A 27,971-nucleotide genomic window follows, 5' to 3' on the forward strand; every position below is an offset into this window, starting at 1 on the left:
CTGAGATAGACGAGAAAATTCCTGATGAGAAACAGGACCTAGAGAACAAGGTTTTGTCCGGGGAGTTCAGATGGATGCGAAGAAGGCACAGACATGATCTGGAGGAACGTGCAGTATCCAGCACAACCTCTTCGACGGATGATGATTCCCGAAACTCAGGAATGGACACCTATTCAGACAGGAACTCGAATTCAGGATCAGAACTGCCAGAACTAGCGATACACACGCTACTAGTGGAAACTCGGGCAAGGGACCTGGACAGAGAGGTGTACCAGGATCCTGACAGTGATCGCTACCTAATACCAAGCGAAAGAGTCTTTGACAACGCAGCGGGTGACTTGGAGACGATAGCGGTATCGAAACGTTCGATGAGCCTGTTGCCGCAGAAAGAGGTAGTCAGGACTGATATTCAGCCGTTTAAACAAGAAACGCAGCCGTTGGCGAAGATTTGGTGCGTTAAGATGGAAGAAGACACACACCAGCCCAACGAGCTGAATAGTCAGATGAGGGTCATGAAGACGTACTTAAAGGCGAGATACCGACTCTCGGATCTTCTAAGGGCGCAGAGAAATGATCGCATGACAAGCAACCTGAAAAGGTGGATCGAGAATGGTTCGCCGGATAAAGGGGACCTCGAGGAAGATAGTTATCGCATCCTGAGACAATACTTCATGCAGAAGGAAGGGAGGTTATATTTGAACAAAGACGGGATTGTGGCTTGTAAGAGAAGAGAAGAAGACAGAGTCCTATATAAGTATAACGCGATAGTGTTACCGCAACTCTATCAGACAGAACTATTATTCAGGTCAGATGATCAGATGGGCCATCAGGGGATCGACAAAGTATATCAGAGGATCCTGAAGCGCTTTGAGTGGCCTGGGATGAAAAAGGCATGCGAGAAATGGGTAACAGCATGTCTGTCATGCCAGCAGGTCAAGGATCCAAGGAAGTTGCGATTTCCTTTACAATCGATCGAGTCGTCTGAATTTAACGAGGTGGTGCAAATAGACCACCAAAAGATATGCATGACAGACAATGGTTATAATCAGGTGCTGGTCATGATAGATCATTTTACGAAGTATGCAGAGGCCGTGCCCTGCATAACTGCCTCGGCGGAAGAGACATGCGACCACCTGATCAACACGTGGATAGCGAGACATGGTTGTCCGATGACGTTTCAACCGGATAATGGAACAGCTTTCGTAGGAGAGCTTACGAAAGAGCTTATGAGGCGCTCACAGGTCGCTCAGGCTCACTCCACGACATACCACCCTCAGACGAATGGCTTAGTGGAAAGACAGAATAGGACGTTAGTATCGATGCTGAGTGTATATTGTTCCAGGTACATGACCGATTGGGACAGATACCTTCCACAGGTGATGGAAGCATATAACAGCACGCAACACTCCACCACCGGAGTCAGTCCACACATGATGCTAACTGGGCACGAAAAGTCTTTACCATTAACCTTCTTCTACCAGAGTATGAGGGAAAGAAAACGTCCCCACAGGTCTACGTGAGGGATGTGATCAGACGCCAACAGGAGTTGAACGATTTGTGTAGACGAAACACTCAGCAGGCACAGGCAAGGCAGAGGAAAATATTCGACAAGAAAGCAGCTGGTGCAAAGGCTTACTCGGTGGGAGACTACTTATGGGTATTTCAGAACGTTATACCACCGAAAGGGACAAAAAAGCTCCTAAAAAAGTGGAGGGGACCCTTCATGATTACAGAGGTGCACCAGGAGGGACGCTTTTATAGACTGAGTACTGGCCGAGCCGCCCACTACGAGAACATCAAGCCACACAATCCATCGACAAAAGACTGGTGTATACCTGCAGACATGGAAGAAGGGGATTATCTAATGATGGATCCTGCTTGTGAGGTCAATGAAAAGGGCACCAGGGAGAAGAACGATGGAAACGAAGTCGTAGAGGAAGGTACGGATACACCGCTAGACCTGGATCCAAACGAGCAGATCGAAGCGGACGATGAAACATTACCCTACGCAGAGGAAGATTGGCAGGATCCCGAACAGATAGAGGTTCCCAAGAATTTGGAACCGGATCTTCCGCTCACGATACAGACTCGTCAGAAGGACGGGATGAGACCAAGAAAGAAATACAATCCTTACGGTGACGACTTTGTAGTAGATAGGATAGATCTGAAGAAGATAGTGGAGGAAGTAGTGGGTCTGGAGGAAATAACTGTGTCACAAGACATTGACATAATCGATGATCACGACGATGAGTGGGTTGACGACTGGTCAAAACCCGAGGTAGAATTCGACGACGAGCAACAGCAGTCATACGAACAAGACTTGACGAACCTGCGTGTCTTAGAGTGGCTGAATGAAACGACCTCGGATCCAGAGGAGACCAGCGTCACGATTCAAGACGTGGATCGTGGAAGCATGAGATACATCAAGACCGAACGAGATGATCCTTCCTGGGCTACCCAGGAAGGACGACTACTCATTCCAGCTTCTAACCTCGACTTGATACCCGGTATGCGATCGACGGGGACGTCGATGGATATTTTTGTCCGGGGAGTGGGGGTAGGACTTACCCACACTGAAAACTTGATAATAAAAAAATAAAGAATAGCAAGAGAAACAGGAGACTTAGAAGCAGAGACAGGCGAAGAACCTAAGAAACCTGACATAGGCAGGGTAGTTGAGTCATATTTTAACTTACCAAATGAATACTCAAGTAACATAATACTAACAGACAGTGATTTCATACTCACAAACAGAACATGTGCGATAGCAATCACAGCAGACATGAGTTTTAGGACAGCGTTAGCGGCAGATTTTAAGAGAGAATACAAAAACGTGGAATTCCTTTGGAAGCAAAGACCAGGGATAGGGGGCGTAGCAGCCTTACCTCCGGCGGCGTCGCAGATACCGGGAAAATACTTATGCTTCTTGGTGACGAGGGCGACGGAGAAGCAGCACGTGGACCCAGAGAACCTAGTCTTGTCCTTGACGAGGCTGAAGGACTTCCTTGTGGAAATGGACGTGAAGGAGCTCTCGCTTCCAGTGTACGATCCAAACAGAGGAAGACTGCATCCTCGGGAATTGTACGCGCTTGTACACGTGATATTCTCTGATACGAACATACAAGTATATCTACATAAGAAATATTACTTAAGTATAGGCTGAGTGATGTGCGAGAGAGCGTTAGGCCAAAGACTAAGTTGTATGAAAGATGTGTTATGTTATGTTATGTTATGTTATGTTATGTTATGTTATGTTATGTTATGTTATGTTATGTTAGGTTATTATGTGTTAGGTTATTAAGATCATGGATAAGTAGGGGTTAGTGACCATGAACAACTGAATGACGATCTTAGGAATAGATCCTAAGTTTGGACTGTCCAATCTTAGGTCGAATTCCAAAATTTAAGAGAGCAATTGATTTTAATAAATTTTAGGATAAATATCTTTTTATCTGAACTGTTTTTAAGCAAATTTTAATGATATATGTTAAGGTGAAACTGACGAGTGTGATATTTGTGACTTCTTTTCTAGATCCTGATTGATCTTTTAATTACTCACTTGAGTCAAAATCTTGGAATCAAAACCGAATCAAACTTGAAAGAATAGAATGGATAACTTCAACTTGGATGAATTGATGGACCTGGCAGAGGCATATGTAGGACCGATGATAGATGCGATCTATCGTCGGCTGATCGATCGAGACTTCGCTCTGGAGGACCCAGAGGTAGTCATGTTGCTGACCGCCCTGATCAACATCTTGGGGCACGACAACCGTGGGGACCGCCCCGCGGAAGTCCTGTTGATGGCAGCATATGGAGAAAGGGGAGTACTAGACCGCCCGAACATGAGAGTGATGAGGTGGAGAAACGGGGCTCTCTCAGGGAGTGACTTGGCGAATGAGCATGGATTGGGAAGTTCTAGGACCTACCAACCAGGTGAGATGCCTATGCCCTCCAAACCCAAACCTGGGTTGACGAGGATGCATCGGGATATGAACAGCTAGGCGACCTCGTCTGGTTCACCACTGAGAGCAGCTGTGCCACCAAAAAGGGCGAAAGTAGCACAGAAAGATCAGACGAACCAAACCATGCAAGATCTGGATGAGATGAACGATGAACTGAAAAGTACGAAGAAGGAGCTGGACGAGATGACCAAAAGTACGCTCCAGATGGAGGAAGATCGGGACATGTGGAGAAAGTTGTTTGAAGATTGCAACAAAAAGCAAGGTCAAGAGATTGAGCGCTTGAGGCAGGACTACAAAGAGCGATCGGAGCAGATGGCGTTGACAACGGCCGTGGAGAAAGTGATACCTGCAAGGGATATTCCTCGTGGGCAGTCCCCGATGGAGCTCTTGACGCCTCGAGAAATGAGTCAAACAATGGAGACACGACTCCCAGTAGAGACAAATCGAGTAACGATCCCGGATCCTAGTGACACCTTGGGTGACCCGTCGTGGAACAGACAGTGAGGAAGCTGATAGAGACAGCTGGACGACTGGTCGCTAACAAGAATGCGCCAGGTTCCGGGGTAACTGCACCCTATGGAACGATTGACGACACGGGCAGAGTGCGACTCTCCCAGACCGTGATCAGACAGGGGATAAGTGACGTGACACCACTCATGGGGAGCTCGAGAATCCCAGAGAGGAAAGTACGGAAGATGCCAGCGAAGAAAGTGTCTCGCATAATAGACGTGCAAAAGAATAATCAATTGAAATATAATTTAACGGGAGTTCCGGAGACAGATCCGAGGGCCTGCTTCAACCGAGCTACTTGGAGCCCGGCTGTAAACCTGCAGCAACCACCACTCGGGACATCTCATCTGATACTGGGAGACAGCTTGGTCAGAGTGCAGTCTAATTTGAGGACCTCGTGGGTCACCACGGTGATGGCCTTTGGAGGCGCGACGATAGCCCTATTATATCGGATGGTGGAACTGATGAATCCAGGGAGGATTCCCAATGTGATGATCTTAGTTGGGACGAATGAAATCTCCAGAGGTTCAGATGAGCAGGAAGCACTATGGGAGTCAATGATGGTGTGTTTGTTTACGACCCTCTGGCAGAAATTCAATTGCGCGGTACTGACCGTTTGCACTGTGCCAATGAATACGAGAAGCCTGACAGCATCAGGAAGAAGGCACAACGAGGGAGTCGTCAGGTGGAATAACATCCTGAGGAACCTCGCAAGTCGAAACGCCGGAAGAGTGATCCTCATGGACATCGAACTTGAGTTGAGAGCTATGGATCAGGCCAGACTGACCACGGACGGCATTCACTTCGACAGTATCGAAGGACAAGCTTGGTTGAATCTAGTGTTCCAAGAGCGGTTGGACGAGCTGGAGGCAGAATTCTTTGACACAGGAGTGCTGAAGGAAGAAGGAACAGTGAGTGACGCGGTGATTACCACCTTTGTGCCTCCTAGCCTGGAAACACGCTTGGGTACGGTCCCGGCCGTCACGAACTACAGTCAATAAAGCTCCAGCGAACCAGGTCAACGGACCGACGTACAGGATTGATTGGGAGAGGCACCGATGAGGAGAACCATCCATCCTAGGAGAAGAATAGGACCTGTCAACCCAATCGAAGAGACAGCCGGCACGTCTAGATCAGACACTAGATCGGAGACGACAAGTAACAGTCGAGAGGAGAGACGTCCGAGCAGAGGCTCGTTGATGTGGTCAAGACCCATACCGTCTCCCTGGCATATATACAAAGACGAGCTAATGAAGCTGGATCTCCAGAGAGTAAGCTTCATCGAAGATGCAAGGAGGATGCTGAATGGAGCGACGCTATCCGTCAGCAGATTGTACTCGACAACCGGCGTAGACTGGTTGATAGCTGCTAGCATAAATTTCAGCTCCACGACGGCCTTGAGATTTGCTGACTTGGAGGGACTGCCCTCTAACAACACGATGGGACCAGTGAATGCGAGACCGTTGCAAGATGTGAGACTGAATCATGAGGAGGGGAATCGTGAAGAGAGACCAGGAAGATTCCTGACGACGAGAGCGCCCATTGGACAACACGTGAAGATATTCAGGCAGCTGACGACACCCCTGGTCATGTGAAGGAAAGAGTATACCCAAAACTTGTGAACCAAGATGGTGATGCACAAAGATATGGCGGATTGACGACGATAAAGAAAGATGAGACCATCTTCGCCGCCTACGACAAGGCAGAAATGAGGAAGGCCAAGATTATGGTAGTAGCAAATTCAGAGTTCGTGTACACCTCCAAGTCTTTGTTTTGGCCGGACGTCATAATGTTGGCAGCGGTCGAATTAGACTTACTGCAATCGATATCTTTGGCTATAGGGGTGCAAAGGCAGACGGACATGAACCCAATTACGATTGTGTTTGCTGGCATCAATGACCATCTACACAGTAGAGGTTTTCTGAGCAGACTCAGAGATCCTACAACAGCAGAAAACGCTGTATGGCCAGCGATAAAAGATATCCTTGAGTCGATGTGTGAAGTGGTGGACGCGACGAAGGAGGGGTCATTCAATAAAGTGACACTGAGAGTAGTATTCGCGTTGTCTCCGGGATATGCACATCTCCCGGATGGACTGAAATTTGTGTATGCGATTGTGGCCTTACTTTCGGAAGGGAAATATGATGTGATCATATCAGCCCCGAATCGCATGATAGAGATGGAGAACCTGAGGCCACTAAAGGCTGAACTGCCTGCAGTGTGGTCAGATATCTCAAACGCGATGAGAGGATTCAAGGACCATGCGCTACACATGTTAGTGTTGGACGAGGTGCTGGGGTTGGAACTGTCCAATTTCAGTCGACAACTCAAACTGAAACCGGGAATAGAAGACGACCATCGAGTGATCGCGGCAATGTCCAACGACTTATGGTTCCGAGCAATGGAAGTGGCAGGTGAAGACACAAGAAGGAAAAATTCACTAGAGACGAGAGCTCACTTGGAGGCAATGGTTCTGAGAACCAAGCCGGAAGCCAACCAGTGGCTACACCTGAACCCTAGAGTAGCGGCATTGGGTGCAGATGCTTTTGAGCAAGGCCCCGTGATGATCACAAAGATACATACCTACTTGTTGAAGGAGGTGAACCTGGCGGAAAATGCTGGAGAAAAGACCGCTGAATTTGTGAACAGAATGTGTCAGATTACTCTGGAAACCTTCTGGACCCGGGAAGTGAAGGGACAGCAGGGCTTTGAAAGGACAGACAGCATGCTGGAAGGGTTGGGATTCGGATGGACCGCGTCCTTCTTGGCAAAAGTTTACCGAAAGTCTCGCACTACTTGATAAAAGAATTCCTCCAAGCAGTAGTGGAAGTATCGATAGTGGAACTAATAGCCTTGTTCGTGAAATTCGGAGCAGAAAATTGTGTGAAAGGACCGGCGATACTGCTAACCGATGGAATCCAGAACCTGCGGCTAGACGGACTTCTGACATTGATTGCAATTACCCACGGAAACTTGGGAGGACTGATGAAACTGGCACGTTGTCCAGAGCAGATGAGAGAGAGAGTGAGGAACTTGGATATGAAGAAATCCACGGACTCGTGGAACAAGATAAGAGACCTGAGACACACTCTTATCCAGTATCTCTTACAATAAAATCGCTTTGGAACGGGAGAAGACGAGACGATTGAAAGAGAGGAAGATGTTAGACGACATGTTGGAGGCATGCCGCTGTTAACCGATCTGAGCTTGGCTATGAGAACCGATCCCTTGGCGTTTATCAGAGGAGTCACGGAGTTCGTGACAGTAATCTATGGACCAGCAGTCACGTTTGCGTTCCCTGACGTTAAGGTGGAAGCATATAGGAGGTCGGTGCTGCACATGAACCTCATATCGGCAGTGGACGGTAGTACACTGAACTGGTGTGAGCAGCACACATTGCGGGAGCTCATGAGTGAAGATCTGTTATTTGCGAAAATATTGGAGCCAGAGATGACAGTCATCAATTTTGACGATCACTTCCGTGATCGCATGGGAGAAGTAGAAAGAGGACACATCGAAGTGTTTCCAAAGCTTTGGAATCTTAGACCCTATGATAAAACGAATGGTGAAATAACCAGAGTACCTCGTCTCACTGCAGCATATCACAAAGTGAGAGAAGACACGAAGGACTGGGGCGATTACAAGAAGCTGCCGGAGGCAATCCCTGAATTCCCCTGATAAGAAGGATGTTGCTCGGAGCAGTCTCCGTGGTACAGACTCCTAGATTGGGAGCATTCGAAGCCAATGAAAGAAGAGTAGGGAATTTCGTGGGAACGATGGATCCATACTTTGTAGGGGGAAATGCCGCCGTGTTACAGTAAACACGATTTGCATACACAGATCAAGCGACAAGAAAGCGAATAAGCAACGCCGCGACTCCCAAGACTGGAAGATTTGATGAGGAATGGAAGGGATTAGGCTTAGCTCCGATGAGGATGAGAGGCAGGACCGAATTGCCTGAAGCCTCATTAATCCTGACTAGTGTGAAAAAGGAGATGAAAGTGGGAGGAATATTGCAGACGAGAACTTTCCTAGCACCCTTCGGCTGCGAAGAAATCAAAGTGGTCCATGGAGAAGAGGAAGATAAATCGGCCGGTACATTGCTCATACCGAGATTCCAGGAAGAAGCCGACAATGACGAACAAGGACCATCGAGCTCGAACAAGGATAAGTCAGAAGGAGATGACGGACAGGGTGGAAGCCGTCAAACCGAAGAACCCATGCAACAAGATCAAGCTGGTGGGGAAGACGACAGGGCATCGACAGGAGGAACATCCAGCCTGGATTTCAATATCTTCAGTGATCTTGAGAATAATGCAGACACGTTGGAAACGACTGAGCCAGCGGATGAAGGCATCTCGACAATGGAGCCTCCGTCAGCCTTTATGGAAATGAAACGGAATTTGCCGGAGAGCAGCTCTCCTGGCAATTCAAGAAATAACGACCAAAGAATCCTCATGGAATCACCTCGGAGGAGAAGAATAGAGGCCTCAGCCAGATTACCTTTCTTGGGAACGCTGCCCGAAGAAGAATGGGAAGTACATCACCGAGACCACGAGAGTAGGACGGGATGCAAACTGGACAGAGTGGCGTTTATGGAAGAGGTCTGGACCGTAGTTCAAAGCTATGGGACCCAGTCCATTCTGAAAACGGGTCTCAACCAACCCTTGATGAGAGAAGTACTTGACAAGCTTGATGATTGTGAAGGGAGACTGAGTGAGTTGTTGATCGAATCGGCCACTGATGAAAGTGAAGCTAATTCTCCCATCAAGATGACACCGCAGGATGATAAAGGAGAGGTGGTGTATCTGTCAAGAACCAGGAGAGGGACGATGCGATCAAAATTGGTGATTGATAAAACCAATGCAATGAAAATGAAGTTAGGCAGCAGAGTGATGCCGAGGAGAGTCGGGAAGACGAAGGTGGATTCAGAAATATCGATGAAATCTGGTAATTCAGCGAAAAGGAAACGAGTTGAGGAGGTCATGGACTTGGGGCAAGGTGATTATCAACTGTCTGGCACAGATAAAATGTTAACTGATATAGCGATGGTGCCACCCATTCTCATGGCGGGGATAAAGTCCACAGGTTATAAATCCAAAAGGAGTGACCGCACTCTGACTGGAGCAACCTTAGAAATGGAAATACTCAGCCAATGTGGAGAGAGCACAATGAAAGACTTCAAGCCATCCCCCATGAATCATGGAAAGGGAAGTGTCGCAGGACAACTAATACCAGTGGAATATAACCGACTAACAGTGTCGGAGACTGTATCGATAGATGAACCCATCCCTGGATACATGGAGATGTTAGAATACCGAAAATAGGCTAGAGGGTATGTGATGGCCCTGGAAGACGGAAAAGCCATGGAGGGTTATCTGGAAACGATGTTGCAAGGCACCACCCTCAAGCAGAAGGCGTACGGGACTTTAGCGTCGTCCGACATACAAGCAGAAACGATAGAGCAGTTGATGAGGGTGAACATGAAAGAACCCGAGGAATTAGAGCCCATGAGAAAGATAGATGAAATCAGGAGATTTTCAAACAAGGAGCTGAGACTCACTAAAGAATCTATGGGGGCACTGCCGAAGTCCAGTGAATACTGTGGACCGATCAAGAAGAAATCGTATAGCTACGTATCCGGAATCATAGGGATAGCGTACAACCCTTTCCTGAGTGAAGACATACGCGATTGCTTCTTCGATTACGAGCAGGCGTTGTTACTAAGATTCTGGACGTCCAGAATTGTAACGATTAAGAGCGTTAACAATCCACAGGCCAAATTGGGACTGGTCTTGGAAGAAGAGGTGACTGCCCCTTCCGTACCAAAATCCGACAAAAGAGTGGAGTTTGGGTTGGGATTCTCAGATGAATTACTGAGGACGAGCTTGATGGCAGTGTGGGAATTGATGAGGCCATCATGGTTTCCTAGTCCCAACGCTGACTCGATATTGCGAGCGACACAAGACGTGCAGAGGGAACTGAATGCAGACTGTAACCTGCGTGACCTCAACATCATATATAATGTGATGATAACGGCCTCTAAGAGCAACGGAGAAGATAAAGTGGAGTTGCCTGGCTGGGGACCAGAAGACTGGGTTAAACCTGGTAGCTGTCTGGCGGAAGTCTTTGGACTGGAGGGTCACGTTTGTGGAATTATGGACTGTGTGAAGACCCTGGAGAAACAACACAAGCAATTGACAGTATTGTTTGGAAACGTAGTGATGAAAGCGAGAACAGAAACGGAACTGATAGCAGATTGCCATGGAGGAACCGATGTGAATCTAGTGACTGCACTAGGATTCTACAGCATGTTTGGTTCTTTAGAGTCACTATTGAATCTAGAACAGAAACATGAGATGGTCACAGCCATCAGTGTAGAAGTATTCCCAGGAGTTCTGCAGACTGAGCAGAAATACATAGGAAAATGGAGGGAAGCAATCGAGACGGAAATGAACATTAGACACAGTGAGACTTATTGTAGACCATCAGGAGCACGATATTTGGTGGGTTCAACATTGGCTCCAATGTGCAAGAGCAGATACCCTGTACATTTCGTAGCTGTGGACGTGAAGAGTACGAGAACGATTGTGGATCAAGCCTTCTCAGTGCCGAAGTGTGTGAGACTGGCGCGAATGTCCGAGAAGTCATACGAGTTGCTATGTAAGATGTTCTCAGCAGTTCCAGAGAGAACCAAAGAAGAATTGGAGTCAATATTAGGTAAGAAGTTCATGGGATACGTGAGCGGGAACTTCAGTGACTTCGAGAGACAGAAACAGAGAGGATCAACGGTCACAGATTACAATGCAGTAGATGAGAATGATGAGGTCCACCGCGTGATGATGGAAGTGGAACCATTGCTGGAAGCTTCGGGAAAACGTAATTGGAGGAGCATCATGTTGACGCATGACGAGTTTCCTTGCCACTGCTTGCTGCAGACCTGGTGGTATCCCAAGCGTAGTAATCTGATGTTGATCTGGGACTCTGGAGAGCTGCTCTCCATGGGTTTACCAGATTCATCACAGCCCATAACAATAGTGATAGTGGGAGTTATGATGGCGATACGATGGCTGGAAGCTCATGTGAGAGAAAATAACAGATAGGAGGCACCGACAAGAGAACAGTTGCGGAAGTTAGATTGTCTAAAAGATTTAGATCTTTTTGAGACAATGTGCAAAATTCTAAACATTCCGATGGAAGTGAAGAAGATATGGGCAAGAAAACGATTGATGCCATGGTTCAGAGCTAACATGACTGCATGGTTGTACGAGTATGCGAAAAAGCATATATCGAAGCACGGCAGGGTGTACAGTGAATATCAGCTGGACATTGGAGCAGGAGCTTTCAAGCGAACTCTCGTGACTCATCGGAATGCAGTGACCACCGCTGTAAAAAGAATTTCCAGGACGAGTGAAGGTAGTGGAAAGGAGAAGGCAGAGATGTTAAAGGAAGATTTGGAGAGAAACGTGACAACAGCTTCTGCAGGAACAGAGAAACTAAAGTGGATCCCCTACCTTGTTGCAAACAGAGGGTAGAAGAGCAGAAGTGTTGGAGGACGGCTTCCAACAGCGTCAGGATAGCTAACGACGTGTTGCAGGATACAGAAACTGAGAGTGCAGAGTCATTATCACAGGAGAAGGAAATGGAACACTGACGAATAGTCGAAAAACGAGATGCAAAAAGAGATGAAATTAGAGAAATTTAGAAGTTTCAGAACTTCTAAACGACGAAAGAAGAAGAGAACAAAGGAGTAATGAAGAAAAAGCTAAAACTCAGAATTGTTTTATGTGTGTGAAAAAAACTCAAGTGAGAAACCAAGCAACCAAGGTGTAATTGAAAACTGAAACATTTAGTTGAGTTTTGAAATTGTTGCATTTATAAATTTGCATTTTGATTTTAGTCGAGTGGCTTCTGAGACACTCACTTACTATTTATTTAAAAAGGCTCAAGTGAAGGAGTATATTTAAATATTCCAGCCTGCATGACTGTTTTTAATCAGCTAGGAGAACTGATCACTTTGTGGTGACATGGAAGGCTTGAGTAATCTCTCGAAGAGGGAGATTGTTTCATTGTTCTTGCTAACCACCAAGTTTCTTAGTTTTAGTATTGAGGACAATAACAAGCAAGATTTCCGAAGGGAGAAGCATAGTAGGATAATTTTAGCTTGTTGGTTGGCAGGACTGTCCTGCAAGCCAACACCTTTTAAATCTAAGAGAAAAAGTTTTAATCAGGACATTGACATTGGAGGTCAGAAAATATGTTTTATCTTAAGTCATATCCTCAATGTGCAGATTAATGAAAGAATTTGAAGGTTATAGTGATGTAGTATGATGCCATTTGTATTCTGCAGTGAGTCGATGTGACGTGGATAAAAGTAATTTCGTGCATTTTGTAAGTTCTGTTCGATGACACTGTATCTATTTTACGAACATTGCGTGATTCAATGAGGACATTGACCGGACTGTCCGGGGAGTATGTGACATTCGACCAGAATGGCCAAAATGCAATCTCTGCAGAATTCGAATTTTAGCAGCGAGCCTTCCGGATTGGTGATTATTAAGAATTAAGAACGTTATTTGAACGATTGAACAAAACGTGAAGGTTAAAGGATTCGGGAATCGCTAATTTTTAAATTATCGAAGTGATTACGTAACATTTCTGAGAAAAGTCAGAAACGGCCATTTTAGCAAAAAGAACTAAGAAAAACAGAACAACATTAGTTGCGCGGACGATGAGTACGAAAACTGTGAGAAAAAACAATAGCAGATTGCAGGAATAGCAGTGAACACTCTGAGTTGCAACTATTGTGTCGCTACAATAGTTGCAAGGCCGTTGCAGATGACGGTGAGGGGTGGAGGACAGCCTTCCGGATTAAGAAGAAATCAAGATTAACGAGCTTGATTCAGTGGATTCAAGAATCCGGAAGGGTTTCGGAACTGAGACTTTTATTCTTTTATATAGACTTTTAGCTTCTTGTCATGTCCTGATTTGAATTTAATTAACAACTGGATTCATTTTGATAAGGATGAGAAGCTAGGAGTTGGGGGAAAGGGTTGATCCATCTTCGATGGAGATGATGATTTTTATCTACTGAACAAAAACAATAGTAATATAATAAGTAGTAGCCCCGTTTTTAGGAGTGACCTCGTGGTCTAGGGATACTGAGACACAGCCATGAGCTCACTATTCCTGCATGTAATTAAGTTAATTTGAGTGTTTTGACCGAAGCCGAAAGCAGTAACGTTTTGTCGACCCGATGTTAGAAAAGACCACCGAAAAGTACTGGCTTGGTAGAGACGGTGAAAAGCATGCAAAGCTCTGTTTAGACGTTAGCCAGTCGTCTTAAGACTTAGTTTTGTTTTCCGTCGATATGTATCTTCCGGGCGAATGTTACAAAGTTGAAGTGAACAGGAGCGTTTTTTCTAAAACTAAACTGAGAATTATGAAAAAAGGGTTTCCAAAAATCATAGTTCGATATTGAAAATAAACATCGCTCAAGTATATTTGAAGGTTCTGATAAAAAAGAGACTGATCGATAGTTTTCTAATGTAATTTTGCTGCCCTTTTTATATATTGGAGAAATTATTGAATATTTCCATGTTTCTGGATATGTTGAAGATTGCTTAATTTTGTAAAATAATTGATACAGTGAACGACAGATGATTGTTTTAGCACATTTAGAGAATTGAAAAAACTGGAAGGTAACCCGGACCACTGGCTTTTTCGATATCTAGGGTTGAACAAATATCCATAATCAAGGACTCGTCGATAATAAAATCATCTATAATTATTTTTAAAGAAGATCCAACATTGGCAACCTATGAAAAAACTTCATGGAGATATTTTTAATTTTAATGGAAAACTTGTAAGATAATGATATTATTATTAAATGCGTAAATTTGTAACACCTATCTTGCATGTATTTGAAAATAATTATCATCATTATCATAACAATTTGACTTATACTTGTAGATTTGAAAATTTTTTAAACTGACATGAAGTGTTTTTTAAGCCAGTCGTTTTAGAACCTAGTGTTATTTTCCGTTGATTTGTACTTCCGGGCGAATGTTACATCTTTTCTGGTTCAACGATCTATTGCAAGAACCGTAGGTGCGAGTCATGCGCTAGTTATGAGTAAGTGTGTTCCTTTTAATTGATTTTTTTTTGTTTTTATCACTTGTCAGATTGCACATAATACGAACATATATTTTTAAGCATTTGAAAATTTTAAGCTGCGTTGTCTTGCGTTATTCTTGTTGCTGTGTTTTAATTCAGATAAATGTCAGCTAAATCATGTCAAAAATTATTAGGCAAATAGTGAGTGGTGAGAGGGCCGCTTTGGCATATGCGATAACGCTTGTTGAGTCTCAAAGTAAAGTAAAACGTGCATTGGCGACTGAATTGGTTGAAGAAGCTACTAGAATAAAAAAGGACAGTGACTGCCTACGTGTTGCAATGACAGGAGCTCCTGGTGCTGGAAAATCGTGTTTGCTAGAAAAATTAGGAATGGAACTTTTAGACAGAGACAAGAAGGTAGCTGTTCTTGCTATTGATCCCTCCTCGCCAACGACTAAGGGATCTTTATTAGGTTTGTTTTCTTTAACAGCGTTTTTTTTTGAAAAATGAAGATTCGAGTCTCAATCCTTACCGTGGGCTTAGTATTGACCTGTGGCAATCCTTACCTCTTTAATGATGCAAAATCACTGCTGGTACTGACTCTTTTCCAAGGGTGGCAATAATATCCCGGCTGTGCTGCTCAACAGATTTCTTATTCTTTAGGTTTTTAGTTTCCATAACAAAAACAGCTTTATCGGAACATTTTGAGCTGCTGCACATAATGGGGTAAGAAGGAACCATGGATTACCTTGTATTTTACGCCCGATTTTAGACTATCTCGGAGGCCCTTTCGGTCGTTATTTGGATTCCACAAAATTTGCCTCGATTTCTAGAAAAATTGGTTTGAAATTTTCCGCTTTTCAGACTAAATTAACGGAAACAAATGCGGCCCATTTTCTGTTCCGACCGTTAAAAATGGGGGGGGGGCTGCGTATTTTATTTTTTTCTCACGCAAAACGCAAAATTGAGATATATCATATAAAAATTTCCGATAGTTTTTGTCGTTATTTGCATTCCAAAATTTTCGTCTTGTCGAGAAAAATTGGTTTGAACTTTTTGAAAATCCGCCCCCTCGAGAAAAATTTATATTCCTTGCTGAATTTATCGCTCTTTTTATGCAGCGTTATACCTAATTCGAATGCCATTATTTGCCATTAATCTCAAAAAACACCGTATAAAGAACAACAGATTTTTATACAATTTATTATATATCTATTATATATTTAAATGCGGGCTTCACTATCTCGCCATGTTAAAGCTTTTTCAACGTATTATTTTTGCATGTTTAAGCTGTATCGTATATTGCAATGGTTAAGAATTTTTTCGATTTTCCAACACTATCTCGCCATGTTAAAGCTTTTTCAACGTATTATTTTTGCATGTTTAAGCTTTATCGGATATTGCAATGGTTAGGAATTTTTTCGATTTTCCAATTCGATTTCAGCGGTTATTTTACCGAGTTTAAATTAAGCAGCCCAATATTGAATTAGGGGTTGCGAAATTGACCTCCAATTTTGAATGCCCGAATCATTTTAGTTAACGAGATAAGACGATTTTTGAGGTTTTTTCAAAAGTTTTCAGAAATTTCAAATAACAAAATAATTTTAAAAACTTGAAGTTCCCAACCCTGTAGTTGGGCACTGTCAGAGTACTATCAAGGATTGCGAGTCTTGCCCCCAAATATGACTGCTCAAATCCTTGTAGTTTTCGAGATATGACATTTTGTGTGATTTTTTCAAAAATTTTCAGAAAACTTAAATTATTATTATTTTTTAAAATCTGAAATTCCCAACCCTGTTGTTGGAAACTGTGAGGGTACTCTCAGGGATTGCGATTCTTGCCTCTGAATGTGACTGCACAAATCCTTGTAGTTTTCCAGATATGATGTTTTTTAACATTTTTTCAAAACTTTCAGAGAAAATAGATATAAAAAATTTGAAGATCTCATCTCTATATTAAGTCTTTAATACGGTGCTCTCAGGGGTTGCAAATGTTGCATCCAAATTTGACTGCTCTAAGTTTCCAAATTTGACTTCTGTAAGTTTCCAAATTTTATGATTTTTCAAAATTTTAATTAAAAATTTGAAAAAAAAACCTTACAAAGTTTGAATTTGTGAAGCCTGTAATTTGCTGCTGTCAGAGTACACTTAAAGGATGCAGATCGTATTTCGAAATTTGTGGTTTTTTTGAGTTGTTAAAAATTCGAAGCACCGGAGGTGCGTTACACGCTAGTTGACATGAGTTTTTCGAAGAAATTGGAACAGTCCAAAAATTGGGTCAAAAGTTCATAGATTTTGAGCCTTCCAGAGGCCGTAGGGAGAGGGTAACTCAATGAGAGACTAGCGAAAACTGCAGGCTTACGTAGGGGAAGCTGATTTTTCCATTGATAAAACAGGTATTGTGAAAATTAATGGGATTGGTTTTTTTTGAAATTTTTTTGAAGCTTTGACCAGTGCTTTCTTAAAGGCCGTGCCATAAATACCAAAATAAGCTTCTCATTTATGTGACTCCTTTTTCCGCTATTCTTCCCCTCTCCCTCATAAGCCTGGACTTTTCATCTGCTTCAAGCACTTTTTAATATGATTAAAATTAATTTCTATTTATTCATGCTGTAATTTTTTAATTTACCTTTAAAATGTTGTGTTATATCCTTTTATTCTGTTTTTTGCATTTCGTTTAAATGCTTTCTTTAGATTGCATTCTGTTTCTGATCGCATCCATTTAATTTTTGTTTAAAAATATGTTTTCCTTTAGTTCTGATGAAAACCAAATGCTTTGCAAGCAGCTTTTCTTGTGAATCAATTTTTAGAACAATGTTTGAACATAGGAAAAATTGAAGGTTGGATGGAATCGGTTTCATCCAGTTTCACATTTCTGTTTTCTCAGGTTCGCCTGTGTCTGTTTTTTTTCATTTCTTTCAATATCTACTTTACTTTTGCATATCAGGTAAAGCTTGAGGAGGCAATTGAAATAGATATTGTAAATGGAAAAAACAGAAATTAAAGTTTTCCGCTGATTAGATTAATTAATTTCAAAGTCTTCAAATTATGAATCTTGTCTCAATTTTTTCGCTGTATTTTTTGATCCAAGCTAAGCATCATTGTTTGCTTGCATCAGTTTTGATCTGAAACTGATTCAGTGAGCTTCAAAGTTTTTTGGATGGTCATCAATGGTAGCAAGGCTGAGTTCACGAATGTCAGATACCACCCGGAAATCCGCCTCCCCTTTTTTTAAAATAAGTAATTTAAAACTATTTAGATTATTTTCATTGCCAATTTTCGTTAAAAGAAATAACTGGAGACAAAATAGTGTGCGTCATGCATAACAGCGTGCTTTTCTCGTTAAGCATAATTGTTCCGTCAATTTCCCTAAGTGAAGTCAGGATCTAAGAATTAGCCAATGTTTTTTCGCCCAATTTTGCGTGCCTTTAGCAGAGGTCACAGGGGTCAAGTTCAAGTGTGGTATCATAAAAAAGCCCCATTAGATTTTATTCGGAATCCAAAGAAGTGCCGAAGTCTCGAGAAATTGGTCTGGAATTTTCCCGTTTTTCAAATGACACGGAATTTACCAGTGACAGTTCAGTTTCTTGAATTTCTTAACTTCAATCATCGTGGTGGGAACATTCAGTTACCGGTTATCGTTTTTTACACAAGCAAAGCTTGTGTCATAGTATGAACTCTCTTTTTTTTCAACCTAAGTCGCAAATATTGTTGCGACAAAATGCGTCATAATTGGCTTGCGTCACTTAGCATTTATGTAGACTCATAATTAGCGTGCGTCACTTCAGAAATTTTGTAGACTCAAAGTCTTACGCAATCAGTTTTTCCCAGTAGCGTTATCGGTCATATTTATGCTTGTGCATGCGAAGTGCAACTTCACCTCTGTGTTTTATCTTGATCTCATGTTCAGGTGACAAAACGAGAATGACGGAGCTATCCAGGCAGTTGAATGCCTTTGTCAGGCCATCTCCCACTAATGGCTGGCTAGGAGGTGTTACACGCGCCACCGGCGAGGCCACACTGTTCTGTGAACTAGCAGGCTATGACGTCATTTTTGTGGAGACAGTTGGCGTTGGTCAGAGCGAAGCGGCAGTCAGTCACGTGACTGACTGCTGCACAATGGTGTTATCACCGAACGCAGGAGATGAGTTACAAGCTTTGAAAAGAGGAGTGATGGAGCTGTGTGACTTTTTCTTGGTAAATAAGTGTGACGGGGATTTGGTGCCCGGTGCGAACAGGCTGAAGAGTGACCTGCTCAGTGCTTCGAAGGTTAGAATTTACAAAAATATTGATGTGTCTGGTGTTTATTAGAAACGCTTACCTTATAGGACGCTAAGTCTGTTTTTTTTTTCTCGCGATGAGCGTGTTTAAAGACTGTATTGACCGAATTTCTTACGACCGTATTTTAGAAAATACTGATGCATAATAGAAAAAAAGTCGAAATTTCAAGTTTTGTCAAATGTTTCGTTTTTTTTTTTTCATTTATCTGATTTCTAGCGAAACGATTGCGTGTCTATGTACGAAGTGAAGGCACTTATTTAGGTCGTGCGGTTTGTTTTTAACTTCAAATCTGACAAGCAAGTGTAATGAAAAAATATAGGTGAGGGCAGTGATAAAGTTGCATTGATGTGATAGTGAAATTATTCAACTGAAGATACTTAATTGAAAAACAAGACGTATATTCTTATTCAGCGTAGATTGTATAAAAACTGTTCTTATATTGCCACTTTGTTGGATCTACATTCCTTCCTTACCTTGCCTTTTTCTTCGCTGAAATATTAGAGATAGTTATCAATCCTCAGATTGCTAGCGGTATATATCAGCAAATGATTGCTCGGACATATTATTGTCTGTCTTCTAGAAGTCGGGCATATAAAGAGCTATATTGAAATCAAAATGATTGTTAAATCAGCAAAAATTAATTAAGTTTGATAATTCGGTTATTATCAGTACTTAAAGCTTGGCAACTTACATCGCTAATTTGGTACTTTCCGCAAAGAGTGGGAGCTTATTGGTCAGCTACCATTCGTTGATTTGTTTTCGCAATAATCTTTGGACGCGTTTAAATGTGATCACTATTATTGCTATTATTTCAGATTAAAGTTTTTGTTTTTTGAGCTCTAAATCTCGATCTGAATCATCTTTCAAAATACTACTACCAAATAACAAAGCCACAATTTGAAGCAAGATGAACCAAAGTCGAGCTAACAAATCGCGCGATTATACCTCCGAATTGTCGACTATTCGGGATTTTCTGACCAATTTCTACACCGATGACCCCAATGTTGGAGGAAAGTGCTTCAAGTACCTGCAGAAACTGAAGCAGGTGGCGCAGCGTGATTTGGTAGCTGTTCACATTGACCTAGATGACGTCATTGAATCGGATCCCGAGTTGGGCGAGAAGATCCAAATGAACGTGCCGAGATACCAGAGTCTGTTTGAAAGTGCTATGGATGATATTTTGGTGGAGCTTCAAGGAAACCAGATTGTGAAGAAAGATGCTCTCGATGTGTTCATTGATCATAGATTGCGCCATGAAGCCAAGGTGGAAGCCGGTCAGGCTCAGGCTAAGGATCCGAGGAAAGTGTTCCCGCCAGAGTTATTGCGACGATACGATATGTTTTTCAAAGCTCCTTCGGCCCAAAAACCGATGCCAATCAGAGAGGTGAAAGCAAACACGATTGGAAAGTTCGTGACTGTGAAGGGCGTGGTGTTGCGAAGCACCGAGGTAAAGCCTAGATTGGCCGTGGCTACGTATACTTGCGACAAGTGTGGAGCGGAGGCATTTCAGCCTGTAATGTCGCAATCATTCATGCCTTTGATTTTCTGTCCTAGTAGCGAATGTAAAAGCCAAAGCAGTGGAGGCAAACTTTTGTTGCAATCACGGGGATCCAAATTCATCAAATTTCAAGAGGTCCGAGTTCAGGAGAGAAGTGAGCTCGTCCCCACCGGTCAAGTTCCTAGGACGATCCAAGTGACGATAACTGGGGAGAACACCCGAATCGTGGGACCTGGAGACAATGTTGTGATCTCAGGTGTCTTGTTGCCGCAACGACAAATGGGCTTCAGACAGATGATGGCTGGTCTGTTGGCGGATACATTTATGGAGGCACATCATCTTCAGCAAGTTTCAAAGCTTATGGAGGGAGGAGAAGATGATGCTGAGACTGTACCTATGACCGAAGAGGAAGCTGATGTTTTGCGAGAAGATAACTTCTACGAAAAACTGGCCTGTAGCATCGCTCCTGAGATTTACGGCCATGAAGATGTGAAAAAAGCACTGCTGCTTCTGCTTGTCGGAGGAATTGACAATACTCCTAAGGGAATGAAGATCAGAGGAAACATCAATATCTGTCTAATGGGAGATCCAGGTGTGGCAAAATCACAGCTGCTGTCTTATATTGCTAGACTTGCGCCAAGATCGCAGTACACTACTGGGAGAGGTTCATCGGCAGTGGGTTTGACAGCTGCTGTCATGAAGGATCCAGTAACAAACGAGATGATTCTAGAAGGAGGAGCATTAATTTTAGCCGACCAGGGTGTGTGTTGCATCGACGAATTCGATAAAATGTTGGACTCAGATAGGACTGCGATTCACGAGGTGATGGAGCAGCAAACGGTATCCATTGCGAAAGCTGGAATCATGACTACCTTGAACGCCCGAGTGTCAATACTGGCAGCGGCTAATCCAGCTTACGGTCGGTACAACCCGAGGAAATCAATCGAACAAAACGTCCAATTGCCTGCTGCGCTTCTTTCGAGATTTGATCTTTTGTGGTTGATCCAAGATAAACCTGACACTGAGAACGACTACGCTCTGGCGCAACATATAACATACGTGCATCAAAACTTGACTCACCCTCCCATCCACTTTACTCCTATTGACTCGACAACAATGAGGCGATACATACAACTGGCCAAGGGGCGAAATCCGACTGTGCCTAAGCACTTGACTGACTACATAGCTGCAGGATACATTGAGATGCGAAGAAACTCACGCGATAAAAAAGTGGACAGTCTGTTCGTCTCTGCTCGTACTTTATTGGCTGTCGTGCGACTTGCCACTGCGCTTGCTCGACTGCGATTGGGCGACGAAGTGACTCGTGATGACGTCAACGAAGCGATGCGACTGATCGAAATGTCGAAAGACTCGTTGCTTGGCGACGAAGAAATGGCTCAACAGGGCAAAGGAAACAAGAAAGACAAAATATTCAACATTATTCGCGATTTACTGAATGATTACACAAAGTCGAGCGATCAGCGAGAGGATGATGAGGATTCGGATTTGGGTGCACTCAAGGTCGACAAGGCACTGGCTCAAGATAGGTTGAGAGCGAGTGGATTCAATGAACAGGAGATCCAAGGCGTTTTGACTGAGTACGAGAACAATGGTGTGATCATGATCCGACGGGGGTACATTATCTTCTGTGACTAGATAATACCCTTAGTTTGATATACTGCGCAATATTCAAGTGTAATAGTATTTGTTTTTTGCTTATTTCGATTTGGCCATGATGAATATTGAATTTTGGATTTTAATCTTTTAAATTATGCAATAAAGTGCCTTTTACATTCACTTGATTAATATCTTATACGGTTGCCTTTTTAGAAATTTTCTTGTAGGAAAATCGATTTCAGATTTGAATTTCTGTTATCCAATGAATGACTTCATTATAATCATCCTTTCTGGAAATATGAGACGTGATAGACTGAATGAACAAATTCTTCCAACAATTGTCAATCATTTGATAAATAGATCCCAGCTTGCAAAATTTTCGACAGTTTTAAGATCTGATCAGTATGAGGTTGCGTTTGATTTGCGTCTGTGCTAATTGTTAGTAATTGAATCGTTCTTGTCATCAAAACTTTTTTTTTCTAAATGAATTAAGAAATTAAGCTCAGTTTAGCGAAAGAAGGTTTTTGAAGCTGCTCTGCAGCACTTAATTTGCGTGGGGGTGGGCTGAAACGCACTTATATGCTGTCCAAACGTCTTTTCGTCTTTTAATCCCGGTGGTTAAGTAAAGCAGAGAAAGAAGAGACAAAACAGGTAGCAGATTTTTGTTGGAGGGAATTTGACTAGGGAACTTTTCACATTTTACGACCATTTTACTACATGGATGTTCATCAAAAGCTGTCGAACTTGATTTATTCCAAAGGGGGTTTGATGCTTAATATGCTTTAATATTGAGTTCGGGGCTAGTTAAAAAAACGTAATTGGGCTTGTTAGTATTTATGATAGTCCTGAAATACAATTGGTGTGCCTAAATATGGCAGATAATATCAAAATCTGCTTCCTCGAACGAACATCCTAGCGAAAAGAACTGTCTGCTTCAGGCTTTGCACATTTTTTGAGCTCTTAATTATTTTATTTAAGTTTTTCTTAGCTTGTGTTTGCCAAGTGCAGCTTCGCCTATGTGTCAAGCATTGTTGCGAGCTTATATCGGAACAGAAACAACTAAATAAAAAGTGGTATATGCAGAACCAGATATATATCTCAATTGTACGTAATTTCAAAGCTACTTAAGATAATAATTGGTAGTTAGTTCTAAATTCTGTGATAGGTTTTTTCTCAACTCTCAGTTTTTTTTTCAAGATTAAAGGTTATAGTCAAAATCAACGAGTTTGACTTTCTAATCAATTTCCTGTTTAACAATAACGCGACAAAATGAGCTGGTCTCCTAAATTATAAAATGGCCGTGAATTTATATGGCTAGTCCTGTTTCTGGGTGCAGGAAAACCCACGTAACAGATTATCAGGAAATACCTGGTCATTACGAACTTTGTTCTCAGAGAATCTAGATTTGGCATAACCCGGAGTTTTAACTCTTGCAATAAGCAAGGGTATTACAATCGGGTGATAGCCTTTTTCCCGTGAATAACTTTCTTCACAGATTGGTCATTTTTAGTAGGAATGGTTATTTTCACTACTGACAAGTTCATTTTCTTGTGAAATCGGTCATGATTTTGGTTTTAAAAGGGGAAGTTGATTTAAGGTAATAACCTTTCAAAAAAAATCTTGAATTTTTTTTCGTATTTGTGGTTTTGTCCTAGTTTTCATTGGTTCATTTTCCGATTTTTTTCGAATGTCACTTTATATTATCTATTACGGTTTTTATGGACCTACTTTCCAAAGCATAGCTTTTTTTTATGATGTTATAGCATCATAGTCAAATTATATTGCGTAATTTTAAGGTAAAGTGTATGGTTATGCTATAATGTGGTTCATATAAACGTTACAACTCAATTTTTTTATGACAACAGTTTTGTATTGGGATGAAATTATTCTCTTCTTTGTTCGGTTCTCTTAACAAAACTTTTCTCCATCAATTAACCTTGACATATTCCACGTTCCTTCTCACTTGGCCTAGGGTTAATGCCGTCGCCTCCGCACCCGAAGGTTTTCTCAGCATTTAAAAGTTTCTCAGACCAATTGCACTTGCGAGAGTAAGTGTCTTTAAATCGTGAGCTAGACTTTTTTCCCGTGAATGACTTATATTAGCATTTGTAATTGAAATTGACGTTGCTTTATTATTACACTAACGTCAGCTTGTTATAATGTTAGGAACCATCTTTTTTCTAACCTAACTTGCAAATAAATGTGTTCACTTAATTAGAGAAATTTTACTGGAGCACTGGAAATGGCATAGCATCTGTTCTCTGCTTCATTTGTGACTAGTGTTTGGCTATGAACTATTGGGCTTCCGTGGCTGAATGGTTAGAGTGTGAGACTCTTAATCTCTAGGTCGCTTGTTGGAATCTCAGATGTAATTGATTTTTTTTGCAAATTCGAGGCTTATTTCTTTTTGCACTTCATTGCACTTTATAGAGCTGCTTTTTTGTGTTTTCGCTAGTGTTTGCGAAGCGAAGCTTCGCCTCTGCATCGAATCTTAGCAAATTCTAGGCTCCAACTCTTTCGGTCTGGAGGTAATGTAATTGTCTCTGAAACCTATGATCATGGGTTCTAGTCCCGACCGGACGTCGTTTTTTTTTCAGTCTATCATTTGAAATTTTCCTGGAAAAATCGATTAGTCGACTATAGTTTGTCAGCTTATGTTTTGTCGGCTTAGTTGCCATAGAAATAGTTTTTGCTTTTTCTATGTTTTTGCTAGAAATAGTTGTCCTTGTATTCCTAAATGCCCTTGATTAAGAGTCGATGAACATAGTTCAGACTCTAATAAAGGTCGCGATGATTGTTTTTTATTTAATTTTTCGCGAATTGGCTTTTGATTTTGTTTTAAGTTCAGTTCGTTTTCTTTGTTAAAAGGAAGGCAAACGCAACTATTGAACAGCAAAAATGTAAAGGTCACAGCAAAATGAAAAATTTACCTATTGTTACAGTTTTCTCTAATGCTCAAATGGGGTGCATTTTATCAAAAAGTGTCAATCATAAGTTTTTCTAGAAAATCAAAGAGCTTCAAAAGGGTGTTTTTTTTTAAATTCGATAATTGAGATTTTTTCAAAAAGCAAAGTCAGTTTATTTGTTCTTTTTTTGAGTTCTAGACTCTTCTTCAACTGTATGTTGGCTATGTTTCACTCCTGTAGTTTTTTTAAATTACTATACCGAGCTGATGTATTTTCTGTTTTTTTTTTACTTCGGCCTTAATGATTTCGGCTCTTGTGTTTTCGATTCAGTGAAATTAATTTGCATCGGTTTAAGGATTAAAAAATGAATTAATCTTGATTCGAACAAATCAGGTCGTTCGTAGTATGAAAGTTGAAAGTTCAAAATCGATCAAAAATTTTTGTGTCAGCAATTTCTTTTGGCATTTTTGTTTTTCGGATGAATTGGCGTCTCACCACGTGTATTTGGCTTAGTGAACGCTGATATAATATTAAAAGCTTGTTTAATGCTAGTGGTTGTGTTTCTCTTCTGTTTTTCTGAGATTCAGTTTTTATTGTTTCCAAAAAAATAGTTGATTTTTTTGTGACAACAATTTTCTTAGGCATTTTTTGTTTTGGAACAATTAGCGTCTAAACACGTATTTTTGGCCCAATGATTGCTCAGAACATGCTAAAATCTTGCTGATGGCTCGTGTGTTTATCGTCTGTTTTTCTGAGATTGCATTTTCGTATTCCCAAAAAAATGTTGATTTTTTCAGGTAGCAGTAGTAGTAAAAAATTTCGAGACAGTTCCCAGGTTCAAGTTCATTAGTTTAGTTTTTATCTTGTTTGTGATGTTACAGTTTCCACATCTGCATGTTATTTTGCATGTGCTTTTGTTTTCATCGGAGTAATGTCTAATAAAGACGTGCCAGTATATTTTCTGCAAGGTATCTTTGTTCAGTTTGTTACCGAAATTAGGGTAAGTTCTTGATACAAAGTCTTTTTTCGACTTAGTTTTTTCCATTTTTTCCATCTCACTCACTATTTAGAAGCACGCAATGATATGCTTTCGTTGTATCGAAAGTGATGCCAAGCTCTGCTTCGTTTTTGTGTGATTTTTCAAAGTAGAAGTTTCAGACCGAATTTTCTACCTAATTTTCTTGTGACTTTTTCAATCATTTATCTCCGATCAAATGGTTCCTGTGGTTCAATAATCGTTTCTCTTCTCAATAACTGAAAAATGGCAAAAAAGCTTATTTTTTCCTTCATATTCATATTTTACTACACCTTTTTGAATAGAAGTTCGTGTAGTCGGAACGGAACATTCTCTGCCACCAGCGGCTATCCTTTTAGGTTGAAGCAATTCGTGTTTCTAGTAAATTAAGTTTTTTATTGCTCCGAAACTTCGTGAAGTGGAAGGAAATAGGGTGTAGCATGTTTTTGCACGACAGATTTTGACTTCCTCGAGGAAAACTCAAAGGGTTCAAGTGTGTTATCTTGGTAAAAATGTTTTCAGCAGTGATTCGCAGTCCACAAAAAAATTGAGATAAATTGGTCTGATTTTTGGCGGCATTGAACTTGATGACGCCTAATTTGAATGTATATTTTAAACGTTATTTAGATATCATTTCATTTGATTTTGTAGTGTTTGACCTAAATCAATCACCTAAATAAAATCAAATTATGAAAAAAGGTGCAAATCGATCAAAAAATCTTTCGTTTCGAATATGCAACTTCAGTCAAATTTTTATGAAATTGCTGTGCCTTTTTCATAATATCTTTTTTTGCGTTCGATCAGCTGTCATGCGCAGGTGTACTGATGAGGCAATGGTTTTGGAAATATTGAAATTTTTAAGTGTTGTTTAGTTCATGGCTAAAAGACGTGGACACTGGAGCCCAGTAGTTAAATGCGTATCCGCTCACACTGGTCTGAACGTATCCGAATACTTGGACGAACTTTTGGAATTCCATAGAAATGAAAAAGATTCCGGGAGGCTTGACCAGCTGAGAAAAATGCAGAAAGTGGAAGCGTTACGGCAGATTTTGAAGGAGAATATTCTAGAAAATTTTAGAAACGCATCTGCAGAAGTTTGTTCACAAGTTGAATCTAAAATTTTGGACGGAAGCTTATCAGTTTCGGGTGCTTCTCAGATTGTTTTAGATGATTATTATTCAAAAATTCATAAAAATTAGCGACCAGGAATGATGATTAAGTAAAAGTCCTACTATAGACTACCGTATGCAAGATGTACTGATTATAACCAAGAAAAGATAGCATGACGATATTGTAATGGCGATAAAGTAACGGTGTACCGTGCTACCTTTCTAATTGTGTGAAGCAAAACTTCTGTAAACTGTGAGGTTCTTAGCCAAATTATACGATAATTGCACCTGTTTTTAAAAACTGATTGTTATTGAAAGTTGTTATTGATTGTTATTGAATTGTTGTTGGTCCAAGCAGATAAAATTTGACGGAAGTTTGACGTTGGCAACCATGAAGTATGGTGCTGATGCTTTTATAAGCACTGTTCTAGCAAAAGATCCGGATGCAAAACAGTTCTAAGTTCCAGTCCTAACAATTAATCCACAGCAGTTATAAAAATGTGGGGACGAAAATTGTACTGCCCAAAACCAGGAACTCAAAATAAGCTATTACCCTCAACTTAATCACACTTTTTGTGGAAGGAATTTTTCTGAGGAACATCTATCGAAGCAAAAAATTCACTTGCGAGAGCAAGTGTTCTTGTAATCGCGAACCAACTGAAGTAGCTTTCAAGACCATTTTATTTGCTCTAGTGACAAAGTCCGTGCGAGCCTTGGGATCCTATGTTCTGGTTATCGGGTTTTGGCTGGAGGTGTTATTTTATATCTATGGAATTTAATTTTTTTTTTACTGGAAAAATGTGAGTCGTAGAACTATGGTTTTTCTGCTTACTTTTTCTCGGTTTGCTTTCCAAAGGATGGAATTTGCATGAAGTCTGTTCTATTTAAGGCTCATTTGCTCATCTGACAATAAGATGCAGCAAATTGAGTTTAATGATTTTTTCGAATTTCCCTT

The 27,971-nt window shown here is 41.5% G+C and overlaps 3 protein-coding genes across 4 annotated transcripts in view; 2 read left to right on the forward strand and 1 right to left on the reverse strand.

Moving 5' to 3' along the window:
* LOC134845307 (uncharacterized) overlaps positions 1-27,971 on the reverse strand; it is a 354,200-nt gene that overhangs the window by 303,186 nt on the left and 23,043 nt on the right. The gene's annotated exons all lie outside the window — the stretch shown is intronic.
* LOC134843735 (methylmalonic aciduria type A protein, mitochondrial-like) lies at positions 14,755-27,397 on the forward strand. Of its 2 annotated transcripts, none has more exons than XM_063859988.1 (3): positions 14,755-15,063; positions 18,501-18,859; positions 26,780-27,397. In XM_063859988.1, the coding sequence occupies exons 1-3, from the start codon at positions 14,769-14,771 to the stop codon at positions 27,104-27,106; spliced, it is 981 nt and encodes a 326-aa protein (XP_063716058.1). In that variant the 5' UTR covers positions 14,755-14,768; the 3' UTR covers positions 27,107-27,397. The 2 variants fall into 2 exon arrangements, with proteins under 2 accessions (XP_063716058.1, XP_063716059.1); XM_063859989.1 differs by having other exon boundaries at positions 26,770-26,898.
* LOC134843733 (DNA replication licensing factor mcm7-like) lies at positions 19,077-22,455 on the forward strand. The gene has a single exon (XM_063859987.1). It carries the CDS (start codon positions 19,779-19,781, stop codon positions 22,023-22,025), a length of 2,247 nt encoding a protein of 748 aa, XP_063716057.1. The 5' UTR covers positions 19,077-19,778; the 3' UTR covers positions 22,026-22,455.

This window comes from Symsagittifera roscoffensis, chromosome 4 (genome assembly GCF_963678635.1).
Source record: "Symsagittifera roscoffensis chromosome 4, txSymRosc1.1, whole genome shotgun sequence".
NCBI lineage: Eukaryota > Metazoa > Xenacoelomorpha > Acoela > Convolutidae > Symsagittifera > Symsagittifera roscoffensis.

Coding starts and splice junctions, on each gene's coding strand:
- LOC134843733 (XM_063859987.1), top strand. CDS start 19,779: ATGAACCAAAGTCGAGCTAACAAATCGCGCGATTATACCTCCGAATTG.
- LOC134843735 (XM_063859988.1), top strand. CDS start 14,769: ATGTCAAAAATTATTAGGCAAATAGTGAGTGGTGAGAGGGCCGCTTTG. Junction 15,064..18,500: donor GACTAAGGGATCTTTATTAG/GTTTGTTTTCTT, acceptor TCTCATGTTCAG/GTGACAAAACGAGAATGACG. Junction 18,860..26,779: donor ACCTGCTCAGTGCTTCGAAG/GTTAGAATTTAC, acceptor AGTGTTGTTTAG/TTCATGGCTAAAAGACGTGG.